This window comes from Capricornis sumatraensis, chromosome 12 (assembly GCF_032405125.1).
Source record: "Capricornis sumatraensis isolate serow.1 chromosome 12, serow.2, whole genome shotgun sequence".
NCBI lineage: Eukaryota > Metazoa > Chordata > Mammalia > Artiodactyla > Bovidae > Capricornis > Capricornis sumatraensis.
In genome coordinates, this window is record NC_091080.1 from 80,914,940 (window position 1) to 80,934,043 (window position 19,104).

The 19,104-nt window shown below is 43.7% G+C and overlaps 1 protein-coding gene across 1 annotated transcript in view; it reads right to left on the minus strand.

Annotated features, from left to right (window-relative positions):
* The window catches only part of LOC138089050 (ATP-binding cassette sub-family C member 4-like), a 204,649-nt gene that overhangs the window by 139,072 nt on the left and 46,473 nt on the right, over nucleotides 1–19,104 (minus strand). The window contains 3 exon segments of the mRNA XM_068984373.1: nucleotides 3,360–3,456; nucleotides 11,262–11,348; nucleotides 11,572–11,666. Coding sequence (XP_068840474.1) covers nucleotides 3,360–3,456; nucleotides 11,262–11,348; nucleotides 11,572–11,666 — 279 coding nt within the window.

Sequence of the window (19,104 nt, forward strand, 5' to 3'; positions counted from 1 at the left end):
GTGGGATGATTTGGGAGAATGGCATTGAAACATGTATACTATCATGTAAGAAACGAAGTGCCAGTCTATGTTCAATATAGGATACAGGATGCTTGGGGCTGGTGCATGGGGATGATCCAGAGAGATGATATGGGGTGGGAGGTGGGAGGGGGATTCAGGATTGGGAGCTTGTATACACCCGTGGTGGATTCATGTCAATGTATGGCAAAACCAATACAGTATTGTAAAGTAAAATAAAGTAAAAAAAATAAAAATAAAACAATAAAACAATGGTATGTCTAGGTCACACACTAAATAAATAAATAAATAAATGAAATCTACACAAAAAACAAACTACAAAAAGAAAAAAAGAGAGGAAAAAACCTTACTAAATTGTGACTAACCAAGCCTGTGGATGAAATCTGCAAGGCAGCAGAGCAGTGGCTGCAGAAAGTATGCTGTGTACCACATGGGCACCAGGAGAACCAACAATCTGTATTGGCAATGAGAGGGGAAATGATTCACATGGTTCACACAGGTGACTGTGGGCAAAGGGAGGAGGAAACCAACATTCCTGATGCTCACCAGATCTCAGTCAGTCCTCCTGCTCTCTCCACCCACTTCCCAAACTAATGAGCTCTACATCTACCCCGGAAGAGAGTGGCCAGGAATATCCAGTCTTTCCCAAATGCTCTCCAAATCTTGGTCAAAACTGTCAGGTCTCTGGCTGAGCTCATACATCAACATAATCCAAATCAAACAATGTGACCCAAGGACACATTCAGTTTTCCTACACGGCCTCTGTACATGGCTCACTACGTCCTGAGTTCACACTACTTGTGCATATGTGCCAAGTTGCCTCAGTTGTGTCTGACTCTTTGCAGTCCTATGGACTGTAGCCCACCAGGCTCCTCTGTCCATGAGATTTACCAGGCAAGAATACTGGAGTGGGTTGCCATGTCCTCCTCCAGGGGATCTTCCCAGCCTAGGATCAGACCCAAGTCTCTTAAGTCTCCTGCATTGGCAGTCAGGATCTTTACCACACTAGCTCCACCTGGTCTCACTGCCCAATCCTCCATAGCTATCCACAGTCCAGATTTTGCCAGGGGAAGGTGGGTGTCATAGAGTGGGACAGCTAACTACACTGATCTCTACAGGGTGTTACAGGTTCATCACTCTACCCCCAGGGGACAGAAGAGAAATCTACAAATGAACAGATGCACCATCTTTAAAGAAAAAGGCCCTTTATGTTTTGTTATCAGGAGTCTTATTTGCGAGGTCTGCTGAGCTTTCTTTCCCAGTCCTGTCTTCTTACTGGCTCCCTTTTAATATTGTAAATAGTAAGGAAAATGTTTTCACTCTGTAACTCAACACTAATTGAGAATCCTCTCTTGTTGATTGTGGGCCTTCAGAAATGTTTAATGCTTGATGGGTGGTTTGCAAGACAGGGACTTTTTTTTTAACACCTTTATTGAGGCATATTATCATAAAGTTCACCCATTTCAAGTGTACAAATTGTAACTTGTAATAACTTTCCTGAGTGGCACAGACATACAATTCTGTTTTAGAACCTTTCCATCCCTTCAATAAGATCCTTCTTGTCTATTTACATGGTACCCATGGTACTTGGAGAAGGCAATGGCAGCCCACTCCAGTACTCTTGCCTGGAGAATCCCATGGATGGAGGAGCCTGGTGGGCTGCTGTCTATGGGGTCGCACAGAGTCAGACACAACTGAAGCGACTTAGCAGCAGCAGGGAGGCCTAGTGTGCTGCAGTCCATGGGGTCGCACAGAGTCAGACACAACTGAGCAACTGAACTGACTGACCAAGGGCCTGTGGAACAGACAAGGGTTAATGACAGAGGTGCTGAGGCCCAGAGACAAAGAAGCCAAGGTCTGAAGCATCAAACAACCAGTAAGCCTGAAATATTCTCACTAATCTCCACCTCATCCCCCATCATGCTAGGAGTTGGGGTTGATTGGTAGCCCCCCAAAAAGTAAGTTCAAGCCCTAAACATGATGCCTGTGAACATGATCTTATTTGCATTCAGTGTCTTTGTAGATGTAATGAAGTTAAGATGAGGTCACACTGGAATAGGGTGACCTTAAATCCTATATGACTGATACACTTATGAGAAGAGACTCAGACACGGGGACAATGGCCATGTGATATCAGAGGCAGAGACCACAGTGCTGCAGCTGGAACCCAAGGAACACAAGGAAGGTCGTGACTACCACCAGCTGGAAGGAAGGATTCTCCCCTGGGGCCTTCAGGGAGATCATGGCCCTGCCAGCACTTGGATCTGGGATCTATAACCTCCAGAACAGGGAGATGATAAACTTCTGTTGTTTTAAGTCACCGAGTTTGCAGTGCTTTGTTACAGCAGCTCTGGAAACTGATACCCTATCCTGAGCCCATACTTCTGCCTCCTCAGCTTTACTAAGACTTCTAACTGCTTCTGCTGTCACCCCTCCAGTGACCATCAGAGGAATCTCTTAACTCCAACATCAGATCACATCACTCCTCTGCTCTGGCGCATCCAAGGCTTCAATCCCACTTCCGGGCTCACTGCCCACTGCCTGGAGAACAGCTCCCTCCACATCCCCCTGCTCACTCTCCTCAGACACACTGGTCTTCCTGCTGTTCCTCCAACCTGCCAGGTCAGCTCCTTCCTTAGGACCCCCTGCCTCAGACCCCCTCCCCCAGGGGACTGTGTGGCCCCCACCTTCATATCATTCAGTCCCCAAGAGGCACCAGCTCAAGGAGCCAGCCAGGATGTCACCCTCTTTGTCACATCCATCCCCATAAGAACAGGAGTCCCATGAAGGCAGGGCCTTGTCCTCCTGCTGCACAGGCTCCCACATATATCGAGCTCATAGAGACCTGAGCAGGGAGACCTGCAGAGTGGGCGTCTCTGACCCAGGTGCTTAGCTACCCAACTTCACTTCTAATGTTAATGGAAGACGCTCTTTAGGCAAATTGTGCTTGACAATCATGTGGATACAAACAGGCCTCAGTAGCTCTAATTTCCAAGTAAAAACTTTGACTTAAGTTGTATAAGGGGAAAACACAAGATATAAATAAAATAGCATCATTATCCTTAACAAATTTCACTAGAACAGTAATATTTCAGTAGTCCTGTGGTAGCACTCCTATATGCTTTAGTGTTTATGTGGCTTCAAGTTTAATAGTGACACTTTACAGGTCTTTGGATTGATCCTCAAAGACATGAATAGCATCAGCTCTGAGAAAAAGAGGGAGTTAAACTGAGGGAGAAGAGGACATTTACCATGAATCCAAGGAGAGTGACCTGCTGGAAGGTCTGGCCTTCAACACACCTGAGTTCTAGCAATTTCACAGACTTCTAGAAACTACTTACATCTCTCAGTATCAGAATCTGACTTGCATCTTTTAGGTACTGCAGCTGATGAGTCACTAAGATTGTGATCTTCTCCTTCAAGGCCTGACGAATACACCTACAAATGTAAAAGGTATAGAGTGCAAACGCACATTAGTGGGGGTGCTCCAAACTGAAAACACATATTCTGAAAACATAATGAGACAAAAACAACACAGCAAAGGTCTATAGTTTAAATAAAAAATGAATAATACAAATTAAATACAAATATGTCAATCATTCTGAGCAGGTCCTCAAATTTATCAGCAGCAAATGTGAACACAGCTCTGCTAAAAAAAATTCTAAAAAACAGTCCAGTGAAGGAGGCACTTGCTAAATTTTTTCTAAAAACTCAGCTTAACAATAATTTACATTTCATAATGAAAAATAATTGAGCAATACTGAGATTCCAAAACTTGACTGAACTTAATATTTTATCACTATGTGGAAATGGGAAAAGAAGCATCTATGTTATATTAAAATGTGTGCATTTTCCTTAGACAATTTTCTAGGAAATTATTTATGAGTTATGATGTACACATTAACAACAAAAAATTAATAGAATCTTGGTAACCTTTGCTAGAGTGCCTTTTCTAGACACTTCTTCCCAAATAATATTAAACAGAAAATGAATGCCAGTGTGGCTTCCATCAGTCTCTACAACAGTCCCAGTCCCATCCAGGAAACCAGTCTTCTTTCATAAGGACTGAACACCTTCCAAATATGAAAATAAAGAACAGAATTCAGATGGCCCAAATCACAATGGGAATCATCCAACGGCCAAAAGATACACCAGTTCTCTTAGCCAAGACCCTTGTGTGATCAGGCCATCCAAAATGGCTCTTCTCTTGCTCTCTATACATCCCTGCTCAACCAGTGTCTGCTTCACCTACGCCTACTTACATGACTGACCTTCCTATATGCTTGTCCCAGGGCCCAGCTAATGACTGCTCTAGCTTTAGATAACAACCCTGCACAATGCTTGTCAAAGGGGCAAGAGGAACATGACCCTCTGCTGGTTTTCATGGTGACAAATGGACCAACCTGACATCAACTTCCCCTTTAACAGGTAATCTCCCCCCTCTCCTGCCCCCTTGCCCCAGGAGCAAAGACTACCACCATGTCCTGTTCCAACATGGGCCTCAAATGATAGGATGCCTTTCCAAGATTTCCTTTGGACATGTAAGTCGGCCCTAATCATTAAACCATATGTGTGTCTGTCACTGATTCTGGGCTCTTTCTTAAGTCTAACCTGGGCAAGTAATAGGCCTGGCAGGTCTGGAAGGCAAACAACCTCTCTCAGTATCCAACCTTAAGTGTGTTTTTACAGTAACTTTTCCAACTGTTTCACATTTTTAATGCAGACCCCTAGGAACTCAGCCCCAGTCTCATCCCACAAGGTCCACAACCCCTCCAGGGAAGCAAGTAGTTGGATTTGGGGCCCTAGGTGACCATAGTCAGGGCTGCAAGCAGGTACTCTGGGCGCCCAAGTCCCTCACAAAGCAAATCTTAGGAACCTGGGCCAGAGCTCAGCCTGTGAGTCAGATGGAGAGTGTGAAGGCAGCAGACTTCAGCTCAGTCCCTCTCATGAGTCTGATGTCGGATGAGCGACAAAACCTGTTTCTTCATCTCAAAAAAAGGCCAAGGACAACTTACCCACGGGTTCTGAGCAATCAAACCACCAATCCACTCAGTAAATGTCAGCCCCCTTCTCCACTCCTCCCTAACCATGAGCAGTCATGTGCTTTGGACTCATGACAGAAAAGTTCTAAGGGGACACTCTGGACACTGGGCCTGTGATCAGAAGCAAGACACCAGGATGTAACTACACACACCATTGCTTCATTAAGTCCGAAAGAATTCATTTTTCCCTTTGACATGTCTTAGTTCAGCATTTGTATCTAAGATTCCTGAGTGAGTAAACCTCTTCAGACTTAGTACTAAAGCTTTTAATGGAACTGTTTCTTCTTAATTCATAATTACTTGCCAATAGTCCCTGAAGGCAGATGTTAATCAAATCGGATGGGATTCTATGCCCAAGACAGAGCAACACAAAAGTGGTAACATGTTTGCTTCCTAACATTCCATCAGAGATGAAGTAATATAAAGAATTACAACAAAGTGGCCAGTTAATGACTTTGAAATTTTCCTAAATAATTGCCAACCTCTGCTGGATCATTGAAAAAGCAAGAGAGTTCCAGAAAAATACCTCTTTCTGCTTTATTGAATACGCCAAAGCCTTTGACTGTATGGATCACAATAAACTGTGGAAAATTCTGAAAGAAATGGGAATCCCAGACCACCTAACCTGCCTCTTGAGAAACCTATATGCAGGTCAGGAAGCAACAGACTGCTTCCAACTGCTTCCATGGAACAACAGACTGGTTCCAAACAGGAAAAGGAGTATGTCAAGGCTGTATATTGTCACCCTGCTTATTTAACTTATATGCAGAGTACATCATGAGAAATGCTGGGCTGGAGGAAGCACAAGCTGGAATCAAGATTGCCAGGAGAAATATCAATAACCTCAGATATGCAGGTGACACCACACTTATGGCAGAGTGAAGAGGAACTAAAATGTCTCTTCATGAAAGTGAAAGACTAGAGTGAAAAAGTTGGCTTTAAGCTCAACATTCAAAAAACGAAGATCATGGCATCTGGTCCCAACACTTCATGGGAATTACATGGGGAAACAGTGGAAACAGTGGCAGACTTTATTTGGGGGGGCTCCAAAATCACTGCAGATGGTGATTGCAGCCATGAAATTAAAAGACGCTTACTCCTTGGAAGAAAAGTTATGACCAACCTAGATAGCATATTCAAAAGCAGAGACATTACTTTCCCAACAAAGGTCCATCTAGTCAAGGCTATGGTTTTTCCTGTGGTCATGTATGAATGTGAGAGTTGGACTGTGAAGAAAGCTGAGCGCCGAAGAATTGATGGTTTTGAACTGTGGTGTTGGAGAAGACTCTTGAGAGTCCCTTGGACTGCAAGGAGATCCAACCAGTCCATTCTGAAGGAGATCAACCCTGGGTATTCTTTGGAAGGAATGATGCTAAAGCTGAAACTCCAGCACTTTGGCCACCTCATGAGAAAAGTTGACTCATTGGAAGAGACTCTGATGCTGGGAGGGATTGGGGGCAGGAGGAGAAGGGGACGACAGAGGATGAGATGGCTGGATGGCATCACGGACTCGATGGACGTGAATTTGAGTGAACTCCGGGAGTTGGTGATAGACAGGGGGGCGTGCTGCAATTCATAGGGTCGCAAAGAGTTGCACACGACTGAGCGACTAAACTGAAACTGAACTGAATGCTTTTTATCCATCTCCAAAAAGATAGACTATTTTTCAAGTTCAGAGTAAAGATTTCCAAGTTATGTCATAAAAATGATTGATTCAGAAACAAGTTAACTGTTAATTCTATATAAAGACTGTGTTAATTCTATTTATCGTGTTGGCCACAAAGTTCCTTTGGATTTTTCCATAACATCTTACAGAAAAACCCAGCTGAACTTTTTGTCCAATCCAGTATCATCCTATATAGGGGCTGTATTAAGAGGAGACACATTCCATGGTAGAGGGGATACAAATAATTCAGAATCTGCACCTTCATCCATTCAATCTGCAGAGGTTTACTGAGGTGCCACTCCCTTGACTTACATTGCAGGTCAAGAAAGCAGACATTACTTTGAACCATGTAAAGGGGGGATACACTGAACAAGTATAGGAAATGTACTATCAGGCCATGACGTGTGCTCTGAAGAAAAAGCAAGGGGGCTGCTGTCTTAGATGGGGAGACACAAGAGCCCTGAGATTCTCTGGGGAAACATTCCTGGAAGAAGACACAGCTGGTGCAGAGGTCTGGGGCAGAACATGCTAGGCTGAGGCGCCTTCCTGCAATTACAGCTTCTTGGGGGTGGGGAGACTCATAAATGGTCAAGTGCACCCACTGAGAGCTGTGGGAAGACAGAGGGCATGGGCACCCTGTGGAGGAGCAGGAGGGAATGGCAGGTCCCATCTTCCATCTTCTTTCTGTGTTCTGGCATACTGCTCCCGGGCTCTGGGACAAAGGGGCCAGTATGTATAGAGAGACAGGGTGAGAAAGGACCCCCACAAAGCCAGCACAGTGGAATACTGAGTAGGTGTGGGAACGAGCTGGAAAGGCTGATGGAGGCAGACGACAAAGAAGCCTGTTCTCTGAGGACCTGGAGTTGCTTCCTGAATGGGGGAGATGGGAGGGGAGAGCAGGGCGAGGTCTATAAAGGGCTGGAGCAGGAGGGTGAGCTGTGTAGACAACAGCATGGGAGTCTGATCAAGACAGACCTGAAAAGCTGATGACGCAGGAGGCAGGGGTCTGGTGATGTAGGGCTGAACCAGGAGAGGATCCATGGCTGGAACTAGTGAGACCGCATCAGTTCATCTAAGGACTCTCACCTTCTATAGGTAATAGAACCCACTTAATCATCACAAAATAGAGTTATAAAAATCACAAACATTAGTAACCTGGTATATACTCATGACTAAAGGAAGCTGATAATGGCAAGTAGAAGTGTGATTCATTCACTTTTAATAGAAAATATTGACCACGACTAAGCTTCAGCACAACCACCATCTCTCATAGCATATTGTTCCATCCAATTGCCTAACTCATTGAGAACATTCTCAGTCACTGTTGAGTGATTTCCTAAATTGCCTTTGTGATCCCTGCCCTAAGTTTCCCTAAAGAATGTGGTTCTGATTAGCAAAAAACTCTGAACAAGCTTGCTTCTATCAAGTGTATATCCAAGGTCACTAAACTGAAAGGTTGGAGAGGACTTTATAAACATGTTATAAACAGCTCACCTTTATAAACACCTGAGAGAGTTTTTGTGTTCAGCACACTGATACATGGCAATCAGTAAGCTTTCCCTTCCCCTCCCTGTGACACAGACACAAGAGCCAGCAGAAACTGCTCTTGCAGTGATGGGGAACTTTTGCAGATAGCAGACATTTGCAAGTTCAGGGTGGAGCGCTGGGAACAGGGAGGCTGAGCCACTCACGATGCCAGGAGAGTGGGGGATGGAAATTCATGTCTCAGTACTAGTATCCCATCACTGAACTCATGACAAGCCACAAGGCACTTCCTGAGGGAAAAGTCATCAGTGAAAGTGTTGGTCACTCAGTCGTGTCTTACTCTTTGCAACCCCATGGCCTGTAGCCTGCCACAACATTCTGTCCATGAGGATTCTCCAGGCAAGAATAGTGCCATGCCCTGCTCCAGGGGATCTTCTCAACCAAGGGATTAAATCCAGGTCTCCTGCATTGCAGGCAGATTCTTTACCATCTGAGCCACTAGGTGCTTTAAATAAGAGAAAATTTATCAAATCACAATCAAAAGAGAGTGGGAAAAGGGGGGGTGGTCAGATCAGAGAATGGAAGGCCATGCCACATGTCAGCTGCCCTGCTCTCTTTTGTTCTGAAAGATTCAATGCTAATGTGTAATTTTTGTGTGTGGTAAAATATACATAACATGAAATTTACAGTTTTAACTATTTTTTATGCATACAGCTCAATGACATTAAGTACATTCACATCATTGTGTAACCATCACCACCATCCATCTCCAGAGCTCTTTCATCACTCCAACACTAAGCACCTTTCACATACAGCCTTCAGTGGTACCTGCCTCATGACCCCTGCCTAATGGATATGGAATCCCAGCTCCTCATATCCAGAGCTCAGAGCTCCTCACATATCTTTCTCACTCACTCCACTGATCTGCTTAAGTCTCTTTACTTTGCTGTTAAGGATTTGCTATGAATGAATTCTGTTCCCCCAAAAATTTGTATGATGGCACATTGACAACCAGAACCTTAGAATCTGGAGACAGAACCTTTAAAAAGCTGTTACCCTTAATTAGAGTGGGCCTAATCCCATCTGACTGGTGTCCTTAGAAGAGGAGACTAAGACATAAGGACAGAAACACGGAGGTGTGCGTGGACAGAGGGAGGACCATGTCCGAGGACACAGCGAGGAAGCTGTCATCAGAAGATAACGAGGTCTAAGGAGAAATCAAACTGCCCACACCTTGATCATGAGAGTCCAGCCTTTAGAACTGTGAGAAAATGAATTTCTATTATTTTTGCACTGCTCCCCCAGCGCTGCCATCTCTAACAACCTGCTGTGACTGAATGTTTGTGTCCTCAAAATACATACATTGAAACCTAATCTCCACTATGAAGGTACTGGAGATGGGGCCATTGGGAGGTGAGGTCATGAGGATGGAGTCTGCCTGAATGGGACTAGTGCCATTATAAAAGGGACCCACACAGCTCCCTCACCCCTTCCACCACATGAGGACACACGAATTGGGTCCTCACCAAACACCGTCTCCGCCAACACCCTCACCTTGGACTTTCCCAGGCTCTGGTCTCTGTGAGAGCAGCCTGGACAGACACAGCCCCAGCAAACTAACACAGGACCTGACAGCAAGAATTCCCAAACAGCTTCTCTCTGCTGTACAACCCGCCTCCTCCAGGCGAGGGTGTGCCTTCTGTTCTCACAGCCTCGCTTCCTGTGCTTCTACTCTTCCTCCAGCAAAGAGAACTGGGTCATCTTCTCAACCTCCACATACATACCCAGCCTGCACGCCTCCAGGGCACTTCCCCCCCAGCCCGGGGCACAGGGAGCTGTCCAACATCCACTTCCATTCAGCACTTACTATTCTGTGTAGAAACCTCTAAACCCTGACTCAGCTGACCTTTTCCCAGGCAACTGCCTTAACAAACTCCACACTGAGACAGATTCCTCAGAGGCTGAAATGAGAGCTGAGCATCCTAAGTCTCCCTTATGCTGCCCAATGTGGTCCTTCTCCTCTCCTGTCTCTCCATCCTCCTTGTAAACTAAGAGGTTTCCTGCAGTAGCATCTGTAAGGGCATTGATCTCAGTGCACACAGCAGGGCATTAATAAGTGCAGCTGGAAGGCTCATTGGCCTTAACAAGGTGGACAACAGCAAGGTAAGCAACCATGAGGTTGGTGTGGATGCTGTTTTAGCAAAAGCAAGCTCATGAGGCTTTCAAAAAGGCCAGTCTAGACTCCATCAGAGGCTTCAGTCAGCATGTATTAGGACAAGTTATTCACAGAAAAGCACAACAGCTGTTCCACTTCAGTCATTCTGTAGCCAGGCAAGAGCAATTTGTATTCCAGAAACACAAAAATGAAAGTCAAGATTTCCACCAGATTCTAGATCTCTAGTTCCACATTCAAGCTAACCCTACATCATGGGTCTAAGTATTAATTCAAGTAAGCATCCATGAAGCAATGCTAAACAATTAAATTCATGCTTAGATGTGGAATAAATTAGTCTTAATTCTAGGCCTTATTAAGAATTTCCAAACCTACAGAATAATAAGCATAAACCAACAGGGCCTTTCCACAGAACCCCTGTGTCAGTACCAAAAATTTTGCTTCTAATGTGCCTTAAACACATGATGGAGGAAAAGGACTGACACTAAGTACTAGATTACTGGGTCCAACTCTACGATTTAAAAACCATTCATCATCTTTCTTATTTCAAGGGTATGGATCCATCACAGTGTCTGGTTATCAACTGCAGGCCATGGGGAAATCTCCCATCTATTCCTCACTCCCTAAAGTACAGACCCCACTGTCCTTCACACACTGGAAGCACCTTCTGTATTTTCCTGTCCTGACCTCATTGTGATGCAAAATTTCTCTACAATGGATCTTCTGTGGAGGGAAGGGAGGGAAGGGAGGGAAGAGAGAGACACCAGGGCAGAGTGAGCTGAGTCCCCTGAGGCACAAAGGCTTTCCTGAGCTGTCTTCCCCAATCTCTACAGGGTTCCTGGAAAGCAGAGATTACAGAAAATAGAAGCAAACTCACTGTTCAAACAAGTGTCTGCTGACTCCTACGTCCACTGAGCTGAGCGGATCATCCAGGAGGTAGATGTCTGCATCCTGATACACAGCTCTAGAAAACATAGAGAGACGTCAGGAGAGGACACTTCACACTCCCTGGGTCTCATCTCTGAGTCATGATGGCGTCCAGCAACTCCAGGTTCATTCCAGGAGCCCAGGGAAAGAGGCAAGACCCTGCTTCACACAGGCCTACCCAGTGAGCAGGGTCTGCGTGCTCACGTCCAATAGGAGCCACGGAGGAGGAGGGGCAGGATGGCAACTGAAACCCCATTTACCTGGCGAGGCTGACCCGGGCTTTCTGTCCTTCACTCAGTGGGGTTCCCCGGTCTCCTATCTTAGTTAGATCATTTTCCTTCAAAAGCTGTAAATCCTACATGGAGATAGAAAAGGAGAGGGAAAAAAAGATCTAAAGTAAGTTCTCCTCCTGCCATCCTAAGTTTTTAGCATCAGTTCTCCCCACAGTGTTTGATCAACAATGACGAGTATATTTCATAGTGGCTAAACCATACCAGTGAACAATCAAAAAAATCCTCAGGGTTCTTTTTTGTTTTCATTCTGTAGTTTTTCCCAACATTTATGCATCTGACAATTCTAACAGATATTTATTGTGGATCAATATACACCAGGCATTGTTCTGGTCACAGTGAATTCAGCCATGAGGAAACAAAGCCCCTACAGTTTCTCTCCACAGTAAGAGATGGTCAATAAGGAAAATTAACTTTAGTGTAAGTACTGAGGATGAGAAGGAAAAGGAAGCCAGCTCAGGGGGATGGAGAGTGAAGGAGGGAAGTGAGTTCACACTGGGGTGTGAGGGCTCTGCTCAGAGTGGGTGTGAGCAGATCCGGGAAGGGGCTCAGGCAGACTTGGAGAGGCTGCTCCACACAGAGGGATGGGCGAGTGCAGGGGCCACAGGGAGATGCCCAAGGGGTTCAGGACAAGGAGGCAGGAGAGCAGAGCTGAGTAAGAATGAGAGGAGTGAGGGCAGAGACAGAGCAGGAGGAGCCTGGGTCACTCCCAGTAACAAGGGGAGAGGGAGAAGGGAGGATTGACCTGGTCTAGGATTTCTACAGACTCACTCCTGTGCTTTGCAGAAAACAAGCAGTAAGGGGGAATGAGTGAGGGTAGATACAAGTAAGGAGGCTACTGGAATAATCTAAGTGAGAGATGATGGTGACCAGGACCACAGTGGAAGCAGCAGGGATGGAGAGATGGAGCACACTCCAGACACATTCTGAAGGCAGAGTCTGTAAGACCTGCTGATGGGATGCGTGTGGGTTGTAAGAAGAGCACCATGGTGTTGGAGCATGAGGAAGAACAGGATCACCGTTTACTGAGTTGTTACTGATGAAAGTCAAAGTGAAAGTCGCTTAGTCATGTCTGACTCTTTGTGACTCCATGGAATTCTCCAGGCCAGAATACTGGAGTGGGTAGCCTTTCCCTTATCCAAGTGATCTTCCCAACCCAGGGATCAAACCCAGGTCTCCCACACTGCAAGCGGATTCTTTACCAACTGAGCTATCAGGAAAGCTCTGCTACTGATGACTGATGCCTGTTTTCTCATTAATCCAACAGGGGGACCCCATTCACAGTGAAAATGTGACCATGAGGACAAGAAAGAGAGCATCTCCATCATAACCCTCCCTGACAGCCACAAAGACACACAGACACAGACAGGTTCCCTGCTCACTCAAAGCTTAACAAGGGAGGATCAAATGAAAAGCAGCAATTGCTCTGTCATGAAAATTCATTATTTCATCTTATTTCTTCATCAAGCTCAGAGGTTAATACCATCTCTCCCTCCCAGTTTTCATATCATTTTAAGATAGGCTCCAGCCATACATGCACACACACTGTTTTCTGGGCCTCCATTTCACTGTTGACAGTCCTTGCAAACTGTTATTAGTTTTTATCCTTTAATTTTATTAATGTATCTTTCTGGTTTCCTTCCCCAAATAGCATCACATTATAGCACAGCAATCACAACATGCTCTAGAAAAAGCACTGAAGTTCACTCTTTCACTTAGCACAGTCCGAGCATAAGAAACAGGCTCTCTTCAACGCTGGTGGTAGGACTTTGAGTGTGTTGTTGACTTTGCAAATTACTAATGGACAAGTCCCAGATGGGAAGAACATTTTAAAGGATTTGAGGTAAAATCCAAGTCAGGCTAATTTCCCAGCCAGGATTTTCTGATTAGGTTAAAGGGAAAAGCCTGACTTGAGCATATATTACAATTCTTCCCACTGACAGGAAAGTGTTCTTGTTCATGTTATTTTCCTCTAAGTTAAATTTAAACAATTTTCACTGAACAGCAGATACACAAACTAGAGGCAAACTGGGAAATGAAGAAGCTGGTTTGATACCATCTACCAGAAACATACCAAGGGCCCTTCAGCAATGGTGGAGACTTAACAGCAGAAACGCAATGGAGCAGTCGTTGAAACAGTTGATGAGCGCCCTGGCAGAGGAGGGCTGGATTCCGGAGTCAAACAGTGGAAGGCCACACCTTCCTTTACCGCTTGTCTTCCATTTGGAATTGCCCCTCCTCTGACGGCCTGTCAATATCCTGCCCATCCTTCCAGGCTCAGCCCAAACACACTCTCCATGAAATCATCCTGGAGTCACTCTCTTTCTGCTGGGTTCCTAAGGCTTTGCGTACATTTCTTCTGAAGGACCTGTCCTATTATGACCAATAATTTGTATACATGCACATAGCTTCTCTCAGCTCCTGGTGGGTAAGGTCTGTGCACCAAGCACTGTGTTGCACCCTAACACTGATTATCTTTAATCTTTGCAACAAGCTACCTGGTAAGTACTGACCCCATTTCCCAGATGAGGAAACTGGGACTAAATGAGGTCACGTCACTGTTCTGAGGGTCAGAGTTCAGTTCAGTTGCTCAGTCGTGTTCGAATCTTTGCAACCCCATTGACTGCAGCAAGCCAGGCCTCCCTGTCCATTGCCCACTCCCAAAGTTTACTCAAACTTATGTCCATTGAGTCGGTGATGCCATCAAACCAACTCATCCTCTGTCATCCTCTTTTCCTCCTGCCTTCAATCTTTCCCAACATCACGGTCTTTTCTAATGAGTCAGTTCTTCATGTCAGGTGGCCAAAGTATTGGAGTTTCAGCTTCAGCATCAGTCCATCCAGTGAACATTCCAGACTGATTTCCTTTAGGATGGACTTGTTGGGTCTCCTTTCAGTCCAAGGGACTCTCAAGAGTCTTCTCCAACACCACAGTTCAAAAGCATCATTTCTTCAGGGCTCACCTTTCTTTATAGTCCAACTCTCACAGCCATACATGACTATTGGAAAAACCATAGCTTTCACTAGATGGACCTTTGTTGGCAAGTAATGTCTCTGCTTTTTTATATGCTGTCTAGGTTGGTCATAACTTTCCCTCCAAGCAGTAACTGTCTTTAAATTTCATGGCTGCAATAACTAACTGCAGTGATTTTGGAGCCCCCAAAAATAAAGTCTGTCACTGTTTCTACTGTTTCCCAATCTATTTGCCATGAAGTGAGGGGACCAGATGCCATGAAGTGAGGGGACCAGATACCATGATCTTCGTTTTCTGAATGTTGAGTCTTAAGCCAGCTATTTCACTCTCCTCTTTCACTTTCATAACAGGCTCTTTAGTTCTTCACTTTCTGCCATAAGGGTGGTGTCATCTGCATATCTGTTTTTTATATCTCTCCCAGCAATCTTGATTCTAGCTTGTGCTTCATCCAGCCCAGCATTTCTCATGATGTGGTCTGCATATAAATTAAATAAACATGGTGATAATATACAGCCTTGATGTACTCCTTTCCTGATTTGGAACTAGTCTGTTGTTCCATGTCCAGTTCTATCTGTTGCTTCCTGACTTGCATACAGATTTCTCAAGAGGCAGGTCAGGTGGTCTGGTATTTCCACCTCTTGAAGAATTTTCCAGAGATTGTTGAGGCCCACACAGTCAAAGGTTTTGGCATAGTCAATAAAACAGAAATAGATGCTTTTCTGGAACTCTCTTGCTTTTTTGATGATCCAGTAGATGTTGGCAATTTGATCTCTGGTTCCTCTGCCTTTTCTAAAACCAGCTTGAGCATCTGGAAGTTCACAATTCACGTACTGTTGAAGCCTGACTTGGAGAATTTTGAGCATTACTTTGCTAGCATGTGAGATGAGTGCAATTGTGTGGTAGTTTGAGCATTCTTTGGCATTGCCTTTCTTTGGGATTGGAATGAAAACTGACCATTTCCAGTCCTGTGGCCACTGCTGAGTTTTCCAAATTTGTTGGCATATTGAGTAAACCACTTTCACAGCATCATCTCTTAGGATTTGAAACAGCTCAACTGGAATTCCATCACCTCCACTAGCATTGTTCATAATAATACTTCCTAAGGCCCACTTGACTTTGCATTCCAGGATGTCTGGCTCTAGGTGAGTGATCACAACATCGTGATTATCTGGGTGGTAAAGATCTTTTTTGTATAGTTCTTCTGTGTATTCTTGCCACCTCGTAATATCTTCTGCTTCTGTTAGGTCCATACCATTTCTGTCCTTTATCGAGCCCATCTTTGCATGAAATGTTCCCTTGGTATCTCTAATTTTCTTGAAGAGATCTCTAGTCTTTCCCATTCTATTGTTTTCCTCTTTTTCATTGCACTAATCGCTGAGGAAGGCTTTCTTATCTCTTCTTGCTATTCTTTGGAACTCTGCATTCAAATTGGTATATCTTTCCTTTTTGGCTATTGAACAGAAGAGCTAGAATCTGACCCAGCTCATGTCAGTTCAGAGACGTCTGCTCTTTCACATCATACTGCCTCTAGTTTCCATGCTTATCCATGGTGTTGTGCTGCCTCTCAGTTGAGGAAGTTTAGAAGTAAGAATTTCTTGAAAAGTGAGCAATGGATGAAGGTGTAAAGGGGCATGTGAACAGAGACCCTGACCAGGGTGTGCCAGAAAAGCAAGGTCATGAAAGAAACAGGCACACCCTGGCTGGGTCTCTGGAATTTGTTCGGTTTTTTTTTTTTTTCTTCAGAGTTTTTTTTCCCAGCTTTATTATTTATTGAAGGTTTTCCATGTTAATAAACTCACATACATTAGATGATAAGACTAGAAAAAACAGTAATTAACAGATTCATAGTTAGCCATGTGCACTTATGCATGTGGTCATTCTTCAGTGAAGTTCTAAAGCTCTTTTTTTTTTTAGGGGATTATCAGTTTATTATTTATTTTTTTATTTTTTCACTTTACAATATTGTATTGGTTTTGCCATAAACCCTGTAGTTAGCACTGACTATATAGGAAGGGGCCTATAGACCTTGAGAAGTACAAGCCGGACCAAGGAACTATCTGAAAATGAACTGACCCCACACTGTCCACAACAACTCCAGAGAAATTCCTAGATATATTTTTACTATTATCATTTTTTAAATTTGAACAAATTTTTTATTATTTTTTAAGCCCCCTATTACTCCTTTAATTTTCATTTTTATAAACTACTCAGTTCAGTTCAGTCGCTCAGTTGTGTCCGACTCTTTGCAACCCCATGAATTGCAGCACGCCAGGCCTCCCTGTCCATCATCAACTCCCGGAGTTCACTCAGACTCACGTCCATCGAGTCAGTAATGCCATCCAGCCATCTCATCCTCGGTCGTCCCTTTCTTCTCCTGCCCACAATTCCTCCCAGCATCAAAGTCTTTTCCAATGAACCAGCTCTTCGCATGAGGTGGCCAAAGTACTGGAGTTTCAGCTTCAGCATCATTCCTTCCAAAGAAATCCCAGGGTTGATCTCCTTCAGAATGGACTGGTTGGATCTCCTTGCAGTCCAAGGGACTCTCAAGAGTCTTCTCCAACACAACAGTTCAAAAGCATCAATTCCTCGGTGCTCAGCCTTCTTCACAGTCCAACTCTCACATCCATACATAACTACTGGAAAAACCATAGCCTTGACTAGATGGACTTTACTCAGCAAAGTAATGTCTCTGCTTTTGAATATACTATCTAGGTTGGTCATAACTTTTCTTCCAAGGAGTAAGCGTCTTTTAATTTCATGGCTGCAATCACCATCTACCTTGCCAAAAAAAAAAAAAAAAAGACCCTATTTTTAAAGCAAACTTCATATATATATTTTTATAATTTTTGTGACTCTTTTTTCTTTAATTGTATTTTTGAGAATCTAACTTCTACTCTAGATTTTTAATCTTTGCTTTTTGGTATTTGTTATCAACTTTGTATTTTTAAGAACCCAATCTTCAGTATCCATTTTTACTTGGGAGAGAGATCACTGGTCTCTGGAATTTGATCTGGGTGTCAGGAGCTGGAAGTGATTAAGGTAAAGAGGAAATGCCTGAAATCTGTTTACTCCACACCCCACCTTCCATGGAATCTAGGGTTATGCAGAAACAGATCTGAACTTGAGCTGCAAATGCAGAAATGAGCTGTTTGACCCCCTCAGGTCTCAGTTTCTCCTACTATAAAATGAAGATAGGAACATCAAGGACACTGATAAAGAATTAATAAATCATATTCCTGTTTATGTGTGTGCATGTGCACATGTGAGAGACAGATACAAAAATGATTTGCACATGGACTCTGAATAAATAGAAGCTATTGTCTCACTGTTTCACATTTGTTTCCCCTCTTCTTTTCTTATGCAGTCTATGCACCATTTAATAGAAATCTAGCTCATTCCTCCTAACTTCACATCATTTCTGCAAAAGCACAATCTCTCATTAACACAAGCCCAGGAGAAAGAAAGAGCAGCCATTAAATGAATAATTCTGTTCTGTCCATATTATCATAAAATCCTGCTCACCTGATACCATCTATGATGTTCAAGCCATCGTTCAAGCAGAATTATTATTTCGTCACAAAGAGAGTTTGGAGCCTTTAACACCAAACCTTTGAAAGTCTGTCCCAGCCTTTTCCTCATAGTATAAAAGAATAGTCAGATGTCCAGACTGCCCTGAAGAGACCAGGGGGAGTCCTTTGAAACTGTTTTTCACTGATGTTTATAACCCAAGAGAATAACAAACCACTTACCGGTATTTACATTTTTCTTTCTTTCTGGCAAATTATATTTTATCAGATAAGTTTAGTTTTCCTGATTCATTCACTAATTTCATCTAAATCCTAATTTCACTTTGCCATTTTCTGTGAAAATTGATGCCCTTTCTGAAAACAATCTCTTCTCCAACAAAATGATGCAGTATTAAGAAGAAATATAAGTATTCTATTTTCTTTAAATAATAAATTATAAATCAAAAATGAAGTAAAGAGGGAAACCTACAGACTGAAAGGGATCAAGGAGGCAACAACTAAGCACAATGGACAGACTTTGTGTGGAATCTGATTCCAACATCAGTGAACAAGATTTCTCAGTGAGATGTCTAACAACCTGTAAACTCAGATTAGAAGATTGATAACATTCAGGGTTATTTTTCAGGTGAAATAATGTGGTGATTTTTTTTCCAAAGAGAAAAGATTTTTTCTCTTAGAGGCAATTAATGAAATGTTGACAGACGAACTAATATGATGTCTAGGATCTGCTCCAGAATAATCTAGGTTGAGGGTGGGGCAGGCAGAAGGCAGGGGTAGAGATGCAGCAAGACCAGCCACCAGCTGATCCTGGCTGAAGCTGGGAGTGGTACATGAGGATTCATTACACCGTGCTTGCTATTTTAGAAATTTCTGTAATTGTTGAAAGTGAATGAAACTTCACAGAATGGACTGATCCCCTCAAGGGGAAAAAAAAAAAAAAGGCATTCTGTGTCTTATCACATCAGGATTAAAACAGCAATATACCTGCATATATACAGTATAC